The sequence below is a fragment of the Schistocerca americana genome, chromosome X (genome assembly GCF_021461395.2).
Source record: "Schistocerca americana isolate TAMUIC-IGC-003095 chromosome X, iqSchAmer2.1, whole genome shotgun sequence".
Lineage (NCBI taxonomy): Eukaryota > Metazoa > Arthropoda > Insecta > Orthoptera > Acrididae > Schistocerca > Schistocerca americana.
In genome coordinates, this window is record NC_060130.1 from 274,800,152 (window position 1) to 274,819,350 (window position 19,199).

General features: G+C 42.0%; 1 protein-coding gene across 1 annotated transcript in view; it reads left to right on the forward strand.

The window, feature by feature from the left end:
- The first annotated feature begins 4,229 nt into the window (after positions 1-4,229).
- Positions 4,230-19,199, forward strand: part of LOC124555962 — a 207,380-nt gene continuing 192,410 nt past the window's right edge. The window contains exon 1 of the mRNA XM_047130009.1: positions 4,230-4,700. Coding sequence (XP_046985965.1) covers positions 4,504-4,700 — 197 coding nt within the window. The 5' untranslated portion in view covers positions 4,230-4,503. The remainder of the gene's footprint in view (positions 4,701-19,199) is intronic.

Below are 19,199 nucleotides of genomic sequence, written 5' to 3' on the forward strand. Positions count from 1 at the left end.
GAGAGGCGATCCTGGAGTATTCTTTCAAAGATTTTAAAGATATGGCAGAGAAGTGATACGGGTCGGAAATTTCTGGGGTCATCAGCATTTTTGCCTGGTTTTAAAATGGCAATAACTTTAGTCTTCCTCCAGATTGTGGGAATCTGACCTGTTTCCATGCAATTGTTAAACAGTTTCAGTAGCCATAGTTTAACGTAGGGACCAAAGTGTTTAATCTGTTCAACAAAAATCCCCTCCAGGCCCGGGGCCTTCCTTAGCTTGCATTTCGCTATGGCTTTGTTCAGATCTGCCATTGTGAGAGGGGTGGCCAGAGTTGAATTTTCTTGGTGTTCAATCCTGTCTATTTTGCTCTCCGACTTCCTGATTTTGGTGTCGGGTTTCCCATTCTTGAGAAGCTGGTGGGCTATTTGGTCGGCTGTGACAGGAGCATGTCCTGGAGAGAAAGTCGGGTCATTGTTGAGACGTTTAAGGAGTGTCCAGGCTTTCTGAATGCTCCTTTTCATGTCCAATTCCTCTATTGTCCTCAGCCATTTCTCTCTCCTGGTTTTAGCTAGTGACTTGGTTAGCTGCTTGCCCACAGTGATAGTTTCCACGGATAGAGGGTTTGCGTCAAACAATGTCAGGTATTCCTGCAACTGATCCTCTAATTCTGGCGTAAGGCCTTCAACATAATTGCTTCTGCATCCTCTAGGGATCGATTGCTTGGAACACCACTGCACAGCCTTCACGAAATTGTCATAGAATCTTGGTTCAGGTGGTAGGTTGTTTACAGAATCTTCCATGAGGTTTTGAAAGGTTGACCATTCTGCTTTCTTAAAATTGTACCTACGGCGAAAAGGTACGCTATGGGGTTTAACAACAGATGTGATCTGGCACATTATTGGACGGTGCTGGGTGTTTGGTATTGGTGAGCAAACTCCTTTTGAACATTGGGACGCTACTTGATGGCTAACGAAGATGAGGTCCGGGTTATAACCTCTACCCCATCTGCCACTGTTGTAGGAAGAAGGCAGTTTATTGTCATGTATCAGTTTTAGGTTGTTTAGCTTGGCCCAGCAGATCACAGCCGTGCCATTGTCGTCGTCTTCTTGGTAGCCCCACTTCATACTGTGGCTGTTGAAATCACCGATTACAAAATTAATTCTGTCTTTATCAAAATTGTTTACATTGGAGCTGGAAAAGTCCACAGTTGGTGGTTTGTACACTGATGTAACAGCGCAGTCACTAAGTTCAATGGTTAGCACTTCAGTATCATTGATGTCGTTTATACTGCTTGAAAGGATCTGTATGTTTGGCCTGGTAAAGATTGCGCTGCCATACTGTCGGTGTGGCTTTTCAGCTACTAGTCACATGCCGTTTATCTTGGGTCTTTTGAGTGTGCTATCTCTGTGAGTTTCTTGTAGACACAGGACATCACATTTCTCTTTCTGACAGAGGTCTTGTAGTAAGCGATCTTTGCATGCAGACAGGCCTTCAATATTTACAGAGATAATCGTCAGTGCTGGGCCTGGTAAGGTCCTTTTCTGTAGGATTGTCATGATGCTTCTGGAGTGAAAGGATCAGCCGGTATACAACCGCCCAGGGGACGCCCGAGTATGTGTATTGCATTCACATACTCTTCGTGGAGGCTCCTTTCTTGTCCCCCAACAGCAACACCTATTTGAACAGTCACAATGTCGTAACAGCAACATTGTGACTGTTCAAATAGTCTCCTATTACTTGTCCATTACATAATAAAAAAAACAGGAGCCTGCATAACGTAAATGCAAGTTAATGGTAGAATAAATTAATTCTTAAACATGGGCTTATAGGAGGTTTTAGTCTTACATCCTTCACAGCTCTAATAGCCTGTTTTGTATTCTGAAAACTCGCTTAGCTGCTGCCAAATTACCTCACAAAATGACGCAACATTGAAGGTTGAAAAGAAAGTAGGCATGGTAGGCATCCTTAATTGTTTTTTGCATGACATCCATATTTTAAATATCATTCAGGCTGATGTTATTTACATTTTCCATCACAAACTCAGTGACAGATAAATAAGTACACTGCACCAGCCGGTAATCACACACCTAGATCTCAAAGGACATGGTCAGCACATACTCAGTACGTGTACAGCAAGCTAAAAAAATGGTTTCATCCTTCAAAAAGCAGAAACTATTCTAAATGACAAACAGTTGCTGAAACGCTACACTTTCTTCTGTTAACATTTTCTTGTCTGTATCAGTCTCTATGAGAACTATATTATACACTAACAATATTCCAGTGGAAAATAATCTCTCAAAGGAATATTTAATACAGTGCGTGACTGAATCATATAGGGCATCCTTCTCGATAATTTGCAACATTAATTGTATTACCATTGTACGCTAAAAAGATGCCTTATTCCGAAAGTAAACAAAACTTGAATGAGTCATCCATCACAAAAAGGTGATGTACACAGACATGATCCTACATATGGTAATAATCTTGATTTCGCTTTTAGGATGAATAAATCTCAGTAGCTTTAACTTCACTGGAATGATGATATCAATGAAGTACCTTTATCAGTCATACAAACACCTAGAAAAATATTAGTTTTGTATCCTGCACTAAGCAGTAACAGGGAAGTGTTTATGAAATTTGAAGGTTTTTTACTTGGTTTTGACAAACAGTCACACAATACTGAAGTAATTCATCTGCACAGAGTTATAATTACACTTACAATGTCTATGTAAATGTATTTAAAATAATCCCCAATGTGCCAGCAGTGAGTGGTATCGTCTTATTGTACTACTTTTGCAGGAAAAGCTGTAATGCTATAACGCATTTCCCAATACTTAATGCATGGTGATAATTAACTAGATGACACACATTACAAAAAATGTTGACCAATGTTTAATCTCGAGCCTACTTCAACAACAGGGTCATACACATCTGTTACAAAAATAGTAATCACATACTTTCTGTCAGGTGAAAATTGTTAAGCACAACAGAAATGTAATTGGCACCAATAGCAGTCAGCCATTTTTAGTATACTCGGTAATTTGTTTAGTGGATGTAGATAACTGAAGGATCAAAACAGGGAAAAGTATACAAATTTCAAAGCTACGAATATACAGTTACATTTAACTCGAGCATAGAGTTCAGCACCAGATGTTCTTCTGTCAATGCAGCCAGTCATGTACAGCAGCTAGTCACGTGATATCAGTTTCTGGTCCAAAACGTCAACGCAGCCAGGCGTTTTACTGGCACAAGGCTCTCGCCAGCTCCATGGGAGGTCCTCGCTGAGTTCCTCATTCAGCTCCCCATTACAGCCACCCAAGTGAAATTCAAACCCACAGTCTTCACATATCACTTCCTCCTTGACTACCCTCCGGCAAAATCACATTTTTCACGCATTGCATCTCCGATCACTGCTGAAAAACAGAATTGAATCACTTAACACACTTCACATAACACTAATTTTCGTTATTTACGAGCCGCAAAAATTCGGCCAACAGGTTAGGGCTTTCAGGAATATGATATAACGTAAAAATCAATTATTTTCCTAACAACAAGAACTCAGAACTCACTTAACTGCAGCATGTCATTTAACTTAATCGTGGTAGAATGTAACTTTCATGTACGCAAACTGAATGTAGACAAATTATCAGTGCAAAAGTTCCTAAATGAACAATTAAAGATTTACGCTACTTACTGGAAACATGTACTTAATAATGAATGGACAGCCTCTACTTAAATTACCGAGAAGAAAAACGGAACAGTGAAATGCGATTCTCTAAGTTACCCGAGCCAGAACGTAAACAAAGCTATGACTACAAGCCGATCTTACAATCGTTTCGCGTGTCCTGGAATAATATATAAAGAAAAGTGATAACTTTAATAGTAAGTTTAAAAAAACACTAATACACTACTCAACGAATAATTTATATTGCACTAACTGTTATTACAATTTAAATAAATTATCCTTACGAGAACGCTAACGCTCGGCCGCCTCGGCTGACGCGGACTGATTACCGTTGTTTACGTTGCGCCGTCGCCTTGAAACATAAAGTTCTTCATTTTTAACCATTTTTCTACGAAAGAAATGGTTTTTGTAATACACTAAATGTATTCTGGAGCGATGCCACTAATATTTTCTCTTCTGCATTCGACTAGTCGAATGCAATTAATCGATTATACGGTTGTTGCGTTACTCGCTGTGGGTGTGCTTTGGATGCCGAGAATGTTTGATAATACGAAAGTATTGACCCGTTAGGAGTGTCTGAATCGATAGGCAGGGTCTCGGTGTTGAAGCGTTTGCAAGTCGGTTTGTTTGGGAATATTAGGCGGGGATGCGTGTTGATTACTGGTAGGGGACGTTTGTTTGGCGTTGTACCCGTTGCAACGTCAAAATATGTAGATGGAGTTCTAAATTGTCGGTGTAATAGCCGTTAAGTCGGCGACTTGTTATGGCCGTTTAAGTTCGTAGTTTGCTTTGTATAACATCTGCCGCGTATATAATCGTTCATCAATTAGTTAAACATGGAGGAAGACAGGCCACCCGCAAACAGCATCGATATGCGTCGCGTTCTGATACAGGCATTGGGCGGAATTTCACAAGAAAAGAAGAAAGGCAAACAAGTGAAAAAGCAAGCAAAGCAGCTGAACACTCCTGTAGGAGAACAAAATCAACGCCGAGAGACTAACACAACCCAAGCAGGACCACACGAAGAAGAACTGTAAGTGTGAACAACTGTCACACATTTATTTGCCATTCTTCCCAGAACTGAGTCTCACTTGTTTATTGAAGAGTTGAAATTTTTGACATTTCAGGCATAGAATGTTTATGGTCTAATCAGAAAAATTTATTTTTACAGTAGTAGTTTTTCTTCCAGTTCATCTGATAGCCGTAAAGAGATGTATTGATACTAGATGAACTGTGTAAATAAAAAAATTCCCTTGTTCGTTCCATTCGGTTTTGACGTTTTTTTATGTCCATGTTTGGAAAATATCTGTGCTGGGTGTATACATGGACGTAAGGAAATCATTATAAAATAATATACCTATACACAGTAAAATATTGTTTGTGTACTGTGTATTCTTAATTGTGTAAAATCTAATGAAATGAAAAATCTGTATTTGTTTTAGCTGCGTGAGATCTTGTAACATTATTTCCCTTTTACGCTACTTCCTTTCTGCTTTCTTGTAGCCGGTAAAACTATTGGCAACTAAAATGGCCGACGCTCTGCCTAAATATATTTTTCTCATGTGTGTAATGTAAAATAAATATGGAAGTGTATATTGTGATTCTGCTAACGATTTAATATTCCATTGATCGACTATAACTGACGTTCTTAAAGTGGAGTTGAATGCAATAGATGTTTGGCAACAGTACTTTTCAAATACTCAACATAGGCCTACCTTAATATTGTCTAAGAATCAAGATTGTCTCTCTCTTCATGGTGGTGTCCTCTCTGGCATGAAATACCAGCTGCGGTTCACACCTTGTAATTGGTACAGTTTTCAAATTAAACCTTTATAATACATTGCTTTCAAATAAGTCTTTGCAACTTTATTTCCTCCCAAGCTCGCCCCCCCCCCCCCCCTCCCGAAGTGTTGCATCAGGGATTATTGCAAAGCAAGGGGAAAAAAGCAGAAGTTTAATAAATACACTCTCTGGGTAAAGCATTTTTTTTCTAATGTTGGTGTAGTTTGCAGATGGAAAATTGACGCTAAGAAATATGGTAATTGTTGATTGACTGACTGTGAATTCTGATCAGTGAAATACTGGTATAGTTTTATATTCTGTGGTTAGTCCCTTCCATGACATTGCAGAAGCCGATCTCTCTTCTCCCCCCCCCCCCCCTCCCCCCCTGGCATTCCATGCTGTGTGATCAAGAGGGTTGTAGCATGAGAATCACTGATTTTGTATTAGCAATCAAGCCTGTTCCCATGGTAAACTTTCACTATCATTAATTCAATAATCCCGGAGATAGTGATTTGTTTGTCCTCGTAGCACAGCTCTCAATGGTCCACCCGTGAGTTTTCGGCCAATTTGAGAGATACCATCACAAGCAAGATTTTCTTGAAAGTAACAAAACTAAGCAAACTTTTACAGCTTGATGCACTTACACGTAATAAAATAAAAAAGATTTCCTGAGCGATGTGCCAATGGATAATTTGAAACGTAGTCGGCCGAAAAAATAAAGTAAAACAAGGCTGTTAAGTTTAGCTCTTAATACTTCCGGACGTGAATGCAGAATACACCTGAAACCTTACACCCAATAACTTTACCTAAACAAAGTGACAGGGTATGAGATTTCATTCATAGTTTACAAACTGAGCGCAAAGTTGACGATTATTCTACAATTCTTTTAAATCGCTTCCATGAGAGAGACCCTGTTCTAAACCACCTAAAAACTATATTTGGTTTTGCAATGCCAGCATATAATGCACTAAAAACAAGAAGATGGAAGTGTATTGAAAAAGAGCCCATATTCCTCTGTTACTTAAGATGGTATCTGACATGTCTTTATTCTACAGTTGTTTAGTACCCTCCCTAGTCTTGATGACTAGGAAGTTAGATAAAGTGCAAATAACTCGAGAAACGTCAAACTGGGACTGACTGATCGTGACCTATTTGTTTTTCTGTTTCGTAAATTAACTGCATTACTAACGCAGCGGATATCATAGTAAAGCTGTTGCACAACAGCTACAGCACACATCGTATAAATAGCCCGCAGGTTTTATACCATTGTCACATTGTGTAAATTTTGGTTAAGTTCATAGCAGTTTTCTAAAATTTTTTAATGGATCTGTGTTACAGAAAATTATTAGTGTCATCATTATTGTGTAATGCTCTTGGTGTGCTAGTTTAATTCTGGTTTAAGGTACAGCGTACTTTGTGTTAGCATAATATGCTGTTAATGCGGAACATTAGTGTACTGGTGGAATATTGTATAAATGTCTTGCTATGATCCATGGTGGCTTAACCACTGTTGGTTCCTTTGAAAGTGAGAAAACTAGCATACCCATCACCATAGGGGCCACGCCCGATAGCTGTGCAAGAGCAGCCACGGGGAAGTTTCTTTACCACTGGCTCCAAAGCTTGGTAAAGATTTCTTTGCACAGGATCCCAAGCTGATGATACATTTCTATAAGTGTCAGAGGCCAAAGCTACAGGTAGAAAAGTTCCCTTGTAGGATCCTAAGCTTATATTTATTTCAAGTTACTTCAATTTTTTACCTGTTTCGTCAATTTGCTGTAGAATGTCGTCAGGAAAACCACACTGCTGGCCAGATGATGTCACTGATGGGATTGACCGGGAAGAAAATTTGATAATACAGAAAATACACTTTTCAGATGTGGTTACTTCAAATTATTAGAGCCACAAAAAATAGAAAACTATGCTTTTTATTGTACTCTATATTCGAATTTCATTTACTATAAAGAGAATTTTGTACGAAAACTTCCAAACTTCCTGGCAGATTAAAACTATGTGCCGGACCGAGACTCGAACTCGGAGCCTTTGCCTTTCGCGGGCAAGTGCTCTACCAACTGAGCTACCCAAGCAAGACTCACGGCCCGTCCTCACAACTGTACTTCTGCCAGTACTTCTTCTCCTACATTCCAAACTTTACAGAAGGTCTCCTGCTCAGGTTCACAGTTTTAATCTGCCAGAAAGTTTCATATAAGCGCACGCTGCGCTGCAGAGTGAAAATCTCATTCTAGAATTTTGTATAGCCAAAAAAATTACTGATTTGCGTTTTTTTTTTTTTTTTTTTTTACTGAAGCTGATTTCCTAGTCATCAGGAATTTTGATAATTTCCCCAGAGACCATTGTTTTGCCTTTTATGATCCCACTGCAAAACGAAATATAGTATTTTAGGTGGTTGAGAGCATGGTATTTCTAATGGAAGCAGTTTAAAACATTTTTGACGTTTCTAGAAAGATCATCAAATTTGCGCTCAGTTTATAAACTATTGGAAAGCAGTAGGAGAATGAAATTTTATAATATAAGACCTTGTATTGGTAAGTTACTGCGTGCAAAGCTTCAGGTTTATCCCGCAATCACTTCCGGAGTGATAAAGCAAAATACTGCCTTCTCTTCCAAAGCCTTTTTCTTTTTCCGACTTTGCTTCACCTAGTCGTAGTCTTTTAGCGCCTTATGTGATCGCAGTTCAAAACAAATTTAGTTTTTTAGGTGTTTTAGAACGTTGTCTTTCTAATGAAAACGGTTTAACAGAGTTTGCAGAAGACACTTTTGTAAAAGTGGGCCGGCCGCAGTGGCCGTCCGGTTCTAGGCACTTCAGTCCGGAACCGCGTGACTGCTACAGTCGCAGGTTCGAATCCTGCTTCGGGCATGGATGTGTGTGATGTCCTTAGGTTAGTTGGGTTTAATAAGTTCTAGGGGACTGATGACCTCAGATGTTGAGTCCCATAGTGCTCAGAGCTATTTGAACCATTTTTGTAGAAGTGGGACGCAAATAATCATTTTTGGCGTTTTTAGAAAATTCGTCAACTCTCCGCTCTGTTTGTAAAGTAATGGAAAGCATTATGAGAATGAAATTTTATATTCTGAGGCCTTTCCTTGGCAAGTTATTACGTGCAAAGTTTCAGGTGTAACCCGCATTTACTTCCGTAGATATAAAAAGCTTAACTTCACTTTTTTTCGAACGTCTTATTTTTCAGCCGGCATTGCTTCAAATTATCCATATGCAAATCGCCCAGGAAATTTTTTATATTACTTCTCTTAAGAGAATGCAAAAAGTTGTACAAGATTGCGTAATCTTGTTTCTTTCTTGGAAATATTGCTTGAGATGATATATCTAAAAGTTGCGGAAAACTCACGGGAGTACTGTTCGCAGCTTTGCCATGGGTCAAACAAATGACTATACTCCTGGAACTATTGAATCAGTGATCGTGAAACTTCTGTGGCTTTGATTAATTACTCAGTGCAAGATTCTGAAATGGTCCCTTTGAAAAGTACACAGCCAGAGTCCTTCCTTGTCCTTGTTCATCCCAAGTTTCTGGTCCATCTTTAATTACCTCATTGATGACAGGACATCAGACATTTATTTTCCTTTTATAATCCTATGGACTGTGGTAACAAAGGGATTCAGAGCTTTTTGACAGTCATAAATCTATTGTTTCAGTACTGTATCACTTGCTGCAGAAAGTTTGCTGTTACGGAATACTCACCCTGAGTTGCCATTGGGTGGTTAAGTTAGATATGATAGACAGAAAGCAGCACTGTATTCTAGTCAGTCACCTGCAGACATGAAAATAATTATGACATAAACAGTTTGGACTACTGTTTAAGTTGTGTATTAATGATTTTTTTTCAAGTAATAATGCCTGCAATGTCCAGCTTTGCACAGATAACTTATTTTTTGTTTTGCTCATCACTTGCGTGAGGCTGGACGACACAAGATAATACGTTCAAATTGCATTGGATTATCAAATTCTGGCTATGCGAGTTTTTCCGCCATCAGGATATGAACTGTACATTTCTGAAATAATTATCATTACACCAGCATGTTTTGACTACAGAGGTTAGTTACACAACATTAATGGCTTACTATATCGTCGAGAGAAGATACCTGTATGAAACTGTATCTTTGAGAGAAGATACAGTAAAGGTGATTACTGTACAAAATGTCATGGTACTTGAGAGTAATGCGACATAAGATGCCTGGAGCTTTTAAAAGAATACATGTTACTTTGCGTTTTCTGAAGTAAGCATTTACCATGCTGGTGATGGAGCAGCAGCTGGTGGACACCTAACTGGAAAAATATCACAATAAAAGTACTCATCCTGAAATAAACAAATAATCCATAGCAAGACTGGAATGGTTAAGTGATCTGTACTCACTTTGTAATTTTTATTGATATTAAGAGTAAAGTAAAAGCGTGAGGCTGGACGACACTAGATAATACGTCCAAATTGCATTGGATTATCAAATTCTGGCTATGCAAGTTTTTCCACCATCAGGATTTGAACTGTATATTTCTGAAATAATTATCATTTCACCAGCATGTTTTGACTACGGAGGTTAGTTACACACAGATGTCTTGAACACACCAACAAAAAAGTTAAGCATCCAGAAGAAGATAAATGACATGAAATGAAGCTTCATGTGATGAAAGATTGTATAGTTTTATTTCAGTGATTACATCATAAAATTCAATGAACTAGAAATTTTGCAGTATAGGCACAGTGCTGGTCCCTCATTGGTAGGATGTTGCTCTCTCTAGAACTTAATGCATGCAGTGATTTGGTTGGGAAATGTCGTACAGCTATTGTATAATCTTGTGAAAAACTATTCAACTGGCTGTTAATATGTATACTGACATTGTGATGAGATTGACATACAAACTGGTGCAACAGATGGACACTAGACCGGCAGTACACCCGTGGATATTTTGATTATCAAATACGCCGGGAGAAACTCAAGAATCACAACAGATGTTCTGTCTGGTACAGATTGGAGATCCTTGCTGGTCAAGGGATAACCATATGTCATGCAGACATGTCACAGAAACACAGATCATGTGTGGATTAATGGTGCCAGAATGCTGTCCCATGTGAGTTAACACATGACTCAGAATTTCTTTGGTTTACTTCTATCCCACTGCATTTCCCTGAACCACTGCCAGAGGTGACCTGAAGTCATATGTGGTAGCTGCTCACACCATCACACTAGAGAAATACCCATGTATCTTTTGAAAACATTGGCAGAATGTGTCTCTTGGCCATGGCACACATTACTGGCAGACACTGGTAATCCAAGGTAGTGCTTAATGAAGATTGAAGATTCATCATTGAAAATTATGCTGCTCTTCAGCATTCAATGCTGTGTGCGTACGGAGCCATTCCAAATCCGGCAGTCTGAGTTGTAGTTTTGGGTACCCTTTACATGGGATAATAGTTAAGTAGCCCAGCTGCTGCAAGTCTCCGACCAATAGTGTTGGCTGATATGGGGCATTACAGTGAAATCATTATTTGTGCTTGGGGAGCTAAAAGTATGAATTGACAACACATGTAGTTTCCCCTCACACTCCCTTTCATTACAGCATTTGGCCACTCGTTCACAGTACTCTTACCATCTGACACATCTTCAGCCCATTAAGTACCCCCACTTGCTTCGTTACAGAGTAACAACAGTAATTCAGTTCTAGAAGTTGCAGACCATAAATCTACATTATCATTTACATATCCATTCATAACATATACATGTATGGAACTGCATCTATATTGGATCATTACTTCCAGGTGCTTAACGTTTTACGTCTGTCTATTTGTATGTGAGGTACTGCAGGTACCCATGATAATTCTGGCTGCACAGAGGTGTCTGTGCTTAATGGACTGGGGCATCATGGCAAGTTGTATTTAGTTTCACCATTGCTGGAAAAAAATTAGGCTAGTTCATAGATTTAGAGGTTTCTAATTCACTCAAGATTTATTGTTGCAACAGTGCATATGGAGTGCATGAAATGATTACATTACAGATCAATAACACAAGTAGTTCTGAGGTACATCTACATGATTACTCTGCAATTCACATTTAAGTGCTTGGCAGAGGGTTCATCGAACCACAATCATACTATCTCCCTACCATTCCACTCCCGAAGAGCGCGCGGGAAAAAACGAACACCTAAATCTTTCTGTTCGAGCTCTGATTTCTCTTATTTTATTTTGATGATCATTCCTACCTATGTGGGTTGGGCTCAACAAAATATTTTCGCATTCGGAAGAGAGAGTTGGTCACTGAAATTTCGTAAATAGATCTCAACGCGACGAAAAACGTCTTTGCTTTAATGACTTCCATCCCAACTCGCGTATCATATCTGCCACACTGTTTCCCCTGTTACGGTGTAATACAAAACCAGCTGCCCTTTTTTGCACCCTTTCGATGTCCTCCGTCAACCCCACCTGGTAAGGATCCCACACCGCGCAGCAATATTCTAACAGAGGACGTACGAGTGTAGTGTAAGCTGTCTCTTTAGTGGACTTGTTGCATCTTCTAAGTGTCCTGCCAATGAAACGCAACCTTTGGCTCGCCTTCCCCACAATATTATCTATGTGGTCTTTCCAACTGAAGTTGTTCGTAATTTTAACACCCAGGTACTTAGTTGAATTGACTGCCTTGAGAATTGTACTATTTATCGAGTAATCGAATTCCAACGGATTTCTTTTGGGACTCATGTGGATCACCTCACACTTTTCGTTATTTAGCGTCAACTGCCACCTGTCACACCATACAGCAATCTTTTCTAAATCGCTTTGCAACTGATACTGGTCTTCGGATGACCTTACTAGACGGTAAATTACAGCATCATCTGCGAACAACCTAAGAGAACTCCTCAGATTGTCACCCAGGTCATTTATACAGATCAGGAACAGCAGAGGTCCCAGGACGCTTCCCTGGGGAACACTTGATATCACTTCAGTTTTACTCGATGATTTGCCGTCTATTACTACGAACTGCGACCTTCCTGACAGGAAATCACGAATTCAGTCGCACAACTGAGACGATACCCTATAGACCCGCAGCTTGATTAGAAGTCGCTTGTGAGGAACGGTGTCAAAAGCTTTCCGGAAATCTAGAAATACGGAATCAACTTGAGATCCCCTGTCGATAGCGGCCATTACTTCGTGCGAATAAAGAGCTAGCTGCGTTGCACAAGAACGATGTTTTCTGAAACCATGCTGATTACGTATCAATAGATCGTTCCCTTCGAGGTGATTCATAATGTTTGAATACAGTATATACTCCAAAACCCTACTGCAAACCGACGTCAATGATATAGGTCTGTAGTTCGATGGATTACTCCTACTGTCCTTCTTAAACACTGGTGCGACCTGTGCAATTTTCCAATATGTAGGTACAGATCTATCGGTGAGCGAGCGGTTGTATATGATTGCTAAGTAGGGGGCTATTGTATCAGCGTAATCTGAAAGGAACCTAATCGGTATACAGTCTGGACCTGAACACTTGCCCGTATCAAGCGATCTGAGTTGCTTCGTAACCCCTAAGGTGTCTACTTCTAAGAAACTCGTGCTAGCAGCTGTTCGTGTTTCAAATTCTGGAATATTCCATTCGTCTTCCCTGGTGAAGGAATTTCGGAAAACTGCGTTCAATAACTCCGCTTTAGCGGCACAGTCGTCGGTAACAGTACTATCGGCACTGCGCAGCGAAGGTATTGACTGCGTCTTGCCGCTTGTGTACTTTACATACGACCAGAATTTCTTCGGATTTTCTACCAAATTTCGAGACAATGATTCGTTGTGGAACCTATTGAAGGCATCTCACATTGAAGTCCGTGCCAAATTTCGCGCGTCTGTAAATTTTAGCCAGTCTTCGGGATTTCGCGTTCTTCTGAACTTCGCATGCTTTTTCCGTTGCCTCTGCAACAGCGTTCGGAGCTGTTTTGTGTACCATGGGGGATCAGTTCCATCTCTTACCAATTTATGAGGTATGAATCTCTCAATTGCTGTTGCTACTATATCTTGAATTTGAGCCACATCTCGCAAAGTCAGTTCGGAAGGAATGGAGATTGTCTCTTAGAAAGGCTTCTAGTGGGACTTTATCCGCTTTTTTAAATAAAATTATTTTGCGTTTGTTTCTGGTGGATTTGGAAGAAACGGTACTGAGCCTAGCTACAACGACCTTGTAATCGCTAATCCCTGTATCAGTCATGATGCTCTCTATCAGCTCTGGATTGTTTGTGGCTAAGAGGTCAAGTGTGTTTCCGCAACCATTTACAATTCCCGTGAAACATGTTGTAGCCTCCGCAGGAGGCAATGTGGGCGCTGCCTCTGGCATCCAGTCGGTTGTACATATGGCGAATACTCTCCTGCGATATGTTATTCCATGTCTGCTCGACCTGTTCACACAGTCCTGTAAGAGTTGTTGGTTGATGAGTCGCACGAGTCCCTTCTCATCCCATTATATTCCACACGTGCTCGATTGGAGGTAATCTGGAACTTGTCAGGGAAGTTGCTGCACGTCTTGCTGCAGAGCATGTTGAGTTACATAGGCAGAATTATCCTGTTGGAACAACATGTCACCTTCCTCTTGTAAGAACAGGTCTAACAACGTTCTGCATGTACAGAGAGATGGTTACCATCCACTCCAGAAATACCAAAGGTGAAAGACAGTTGTAACTTACTGTACCCCAGACCATAAGACCTGGGTGGGGCCAGTGTGTCTTAGTTGAATGCACTATACGAGACAGCACTCACCAGATCTACGTTGTACATGCAAACGTCCATCACTTGCGTCCAGACAATCTATTTTCATCTCTGAAAACCACGGCGCGCCATTCCATCTACCAAGTGATCCGCTGACGACACCAGTCGAGCTGTGCACGTCGGTGCTGTCGCGTGAGGACAACAGGCTAGAATTGTGCATGCCCATAGTCCCACTGCTAATAACCGGTTCGCAACAGTTCGTGTTTATACGTCTGAGCTTATCTGTCTTATATGTGCTGCGGTACTGTACGATTTTGCACTGCTGTCCTTATAGTACTACGATCCTTGTGTGTGTGTGTGTGTGTGTGTGTGTGTGTGTGTGTGTGTGTGTGAGCTGCGTGGACCCAGAGCGTGGAAGTTCAGGACCTCGTCTACGGGTGTGACAATGTTCACCTTATACCAGCATAGTTGACACCTAACGAAGCACGTCCAACTTGTGTGCCAATTCTCCTAAAGGACCAGCCCACACTAGGAAGGCCACAATTTGACCCCTTTCAAACAAGCTCAGTTGGCTGTAGGAAGCTCGAGTGCCTCTCCGTGGCATGGTTGCCTGTTTGCTTCACATGATTGCACCACACTAAGCATTCTGGCGGTGAGTGTTCCCTATTGAAGGGTAGACACAAATGGCGCTCTGGTAGCTATGCTACTACGCTAGCTGTTGACGGACGACGTTGAAACCATTATCAGTACATCTACACTATTGGCCATTAAAATTGCTACACCACAAAGATGACGTGCTATAGACGCGAAATTTAACCGACAGGAAGAAGATGCTGTGATATGCAAATGATTAGCTTTTCAGAGGATTCACACAAGGTTGGCACTGTTGGCGACACCTTCAACGTGATGACATGAGGAAAGTTTCCAACAGATTTCTCATACACAAACAGCAGTTGACCGGCGTTGCCTGTGAAACGTTGTGATGCTTCGTGTAAGGAGGAGAAATGCGTACTATCACGTTTCCGACTTTGATAAAGGTCGGATTTTAGCCTATCACGATTGCGGTTTATCGTATCGCGACATTGCTGCTCGCATTGGTCGAGATCCAATGACTGTTAGCAGAATATTGAATCGGTGGGGAGGGCAACACGGAACGCCGTGCTGGATCCCAACGGCCTCGTATCACTAGCAGTCGAGATGACAGGCATCTTATCCGCATGGCTGTAACGGATCGTGCAGCCACGTCTCGATCCCTGAGTCAACAGATGCGGACGCTTGCAAGACAACAACCATCTGCACGAACAGTTCGACGACGTTTGCAGCAGCATGGACTATCGGATCGGACACCATGGCTGCGGTTACCCTTGACGCTGCATCACAGACAGGAGCGCCTGCGATGGTGTACTCAACGACGGACCTGGGTGCACGAATGACAAAACGTCATTTTTTCGGATGAGTCCAGGTTCTGTTTACAACATCACGATGGTCGCATCCGTGTTTGGCGAAATCGCAGTAAACGCACATTGGAAGCGTGTATTCGTCATCGCCATACCGGCGTATCACCCGGCGTGATGGTATGGGGTGCCATTGGTTACACGTCTCCGTCACCTCTTGTTCGCATTGACGGAACTTTGAACAGTGGACGTTACATTTCAGATGTGTTAGGACCTGTGGCTCTACCGTTCGTTCGATCCCTGCGAAACCCTATATTTCAGTAGGATAATGCACGACCGCAATCTGCAGGTCCTGTACGGGCCTTTTTGGATACACAAAATGTTCGACTGCTGCCCTGGCCAGCACATTCTCCAGATCTCTTACCAATTGAAAACGTCTGGTCAATGGTGGCCGAGCAACTGGCTCGTCACGATACGCCAGTGACTACTCTTGATGATGAACTGTGGTATTGTGTTGAAGCTGCAGGCAGCTGTACCTGTACACGCCATCCAACCTCTGTTTGATTCAATGCCCAGGCGTATCAAGGCCGTTATTACGGCCAGAGGTGGTTGTTCTGGGTATTGATTTCTCAGGATCTATGCTCCCAAATTGCGTGAAAATGGAATCACATGTCAGTTCTAGTATAATATATTTGTCCGAGGAATACCCGTTTATCATCTTCCATTTTTTTCTTGGTGTAGCAAATTTAATGGCCAGTAGTGTACTATTCCCCAGGTGGCGTATGCCGTCATCGCGCAAGAATCGACGTCGTCTTTGCAGCTGTACTATTTGTTTTCCGGCAGTGTACTTCAGCGAAACTTATGTTCCCGTAAAAAGAGAGCTATGAAGTCATTATCAAACGTTACTGGAATGTAAGAAAGAAATAATGTGCAAGACGACTGGAATAACAATGAAAGAACTGTAAAAGCGGCTCCTCAGACCCTGGCGGGCCCTTCGACACCGACCGACCGCCGTGTTGCCCTCCTCCAATACGTCATTGGATGCGGTATTGAGGGCCGTGCGTTCAGCACACCACTCTTTCACTTTCCCGGTCGTTGTCAATTTTCATGGTCTGGAATCGCTACTAGTATGAGGGAATTGTATTTACGAATATTAGAGAGTGAATGGCGAACTTGGGAAATGGCGGCATGTATGTCTTTTATTTGTGTTTGCCTTGATGACTAAGATATGTTGCGTTGAGTTGGGGGAGGAGACCAAACAGCGAGGTCATCGGTCTCATCGGATTAGGGAGGGAAGTCGGCCGTGCCCTTTCACAGAAACCATCCCAGTATTTGCCTGAAGCGATTTAGGGAAATCGCGGGAAAACTGAACGAGGATGGCCGGACGCGGGATTGAACCGTCGCCCTCCCGAATGCGAGTCCAGTGTGGTAACCACTGCGCCACCTCGCTCGATTATGACCAAGGCAGTTTATTGTTATAAGAGACTTGGCAATACCAGTTTCGTCTGCGTAGGTCGTACAGCCATTGGTAAGTGTGTAGGTGGTTTTGTGTTAGCAGAAGAGCCAACACCGTGTTACGAGTGGAGGCCGAAATGCACGCGTGTTAGCTCACGCAAGCTGGCGTGAAGAGGGAAGAACTATACTGACGTGAGGTCTGGAACATAAGGAATGAGAATTCAGAAAGCGGACGTAATCAGTTTCATAATTAACTTTAATCCATTTATGATGACCGTCGCTCTTGATGGTACATGATTCACAATATTATCTGTTCAGAATACATTCTTGAAGTAATTATAGTAACTGAATATGGCGCCTTGCTAGGTCGTAGCAAATGAAGTAGCTCAAGGCTATGCTAAACTGTCGTCTCTGCAAACGAGAGCGTAAGTAGACAGTGAACCATCGCTAGCAAAGTCGGCTGTACAACTGGGGCGAGTGCTAGGGAATCTCTAGACTAGACCTGCCGTGTGGCGGCGCTCGGTCTGCAATCACTGATAATGGCGACACGCGGGTCCGACGTATACTACCGGACCGCGGCCGATTTAAAGGCTACCACCTAGCAAGTGTAGTGTCTAGCGGTGACACCACAGGTGGAGTATCATATAAACTGTAGAAGCAGTTACCCCATTTTGAAACGGCATAGACAGATCCTTGCAGGAGGAAGTTCACCTGATGTATACACTACATACAGTGGATCCACAGCTTCCATGCTTTGCAGGCTCAGTCATTTAATCCATGAGAAAGCCAGAAGAATTTAACTACAATGCGCAACTGCACCACGAAATGAATAAAGCAGCCATCAACCAGCAGAATGCTCTCCCAGGCAGCGGTGGCAGTACTGTGTGATACGGACTCTGTGTATCACTGAAACCGTTAGTGAGCCATCGTGATCCATAATAGCTCAGCCACCTCCTACAGCTCGGGGAAGAAAGTCGAAACAGGACCCAAGGCATGCACTAGCCCCATGGCACTCCGTATGTGCTCTGTAGAATTAGGCCAGATGAGTTGGAGTGTGTGGGGCAAGGATTCTCGTGCATGTGAAGTGTAACTCGAATTCACTGACAGTATTCGCGAGGAATGACATGATGCACTGTCTTGCTGAAAGTTACAGTTTCCTTCGTAGGCGAACTAATGGATCTATATGACGGTATAGTAGATTCCTGTGTTGATCGCCTGTGAGAGACTATGACAAACGTATCAGGGCCCCATTTCATCTTTTGTAAACATATAGAGCACGAAAATACGCCAGCCGTCTTCCTGGATGGTGCCCCGTTGGCTCGTATCCTTCTGTCGAAGTGTACTACGTGTACACACACACACACACACACACACACACACACACACACACACACACACACACCAGTCCACTCTACACTTCTTCCATGCTCCAAGCGTCCGACGCAGCTATTCCTGCGTCCATGCCGTGGAACAGTATAATCTGTAACCAAACGGTGGTTTAGGAGCTCTATTTAGAGTTCGCAAAAGAGCGGCACTCAAATCAAAATTTAGATTTCCCTTCGTTTCTCGTAATGTGTTATGTGGGATTTTCTGTCTGCAGCGCACTGCACAGTAACGTGGAGAGTACTTACGTAGATGTGAAAAAGCGCGGTCGTTTTCCTTATTTATGCTGTCTTAATCGAGCTTACGCTCCGTCGATTAACCCTCCTACGACCAGGATTTTTTTTTGTTCCACTGAGGTCATATAGACCCCAAGTAATTTACATTGGATGCATTGGGAATACCTAAATCAACTAACATAAAAACGTACATTACAGTTGTTCAGTGTGACAGTAAAGATTCTGTTTTCGTAATGATACTAGGAAGGTTAATGACCACATCGTTGACAGGACTTTAAACCGTAATTTGCGTTGCTTCATTAGCCGTCAGTGATGAGGTAGTTGTAGATCCCATGGTTTCTCACTGGTTATTTTTCAATTTTGCATTGTGAAGTGATTAGCTGCCCTGTGGCCTAACAATCTACTGCTGCAATCGGCGATAGTTGACGACCCCCGTCATCAAAATGTTGATCCCAGTGGCAGTTGGACTCTAGTGGCAGCGGCTTTTCGTGAACTGAAGTACGTTACACAGCAGCATGAGAAAAGGCCAGAGTTTGTACGATCTCAGATGTTGTCTGATGTGCTGGGCACCTC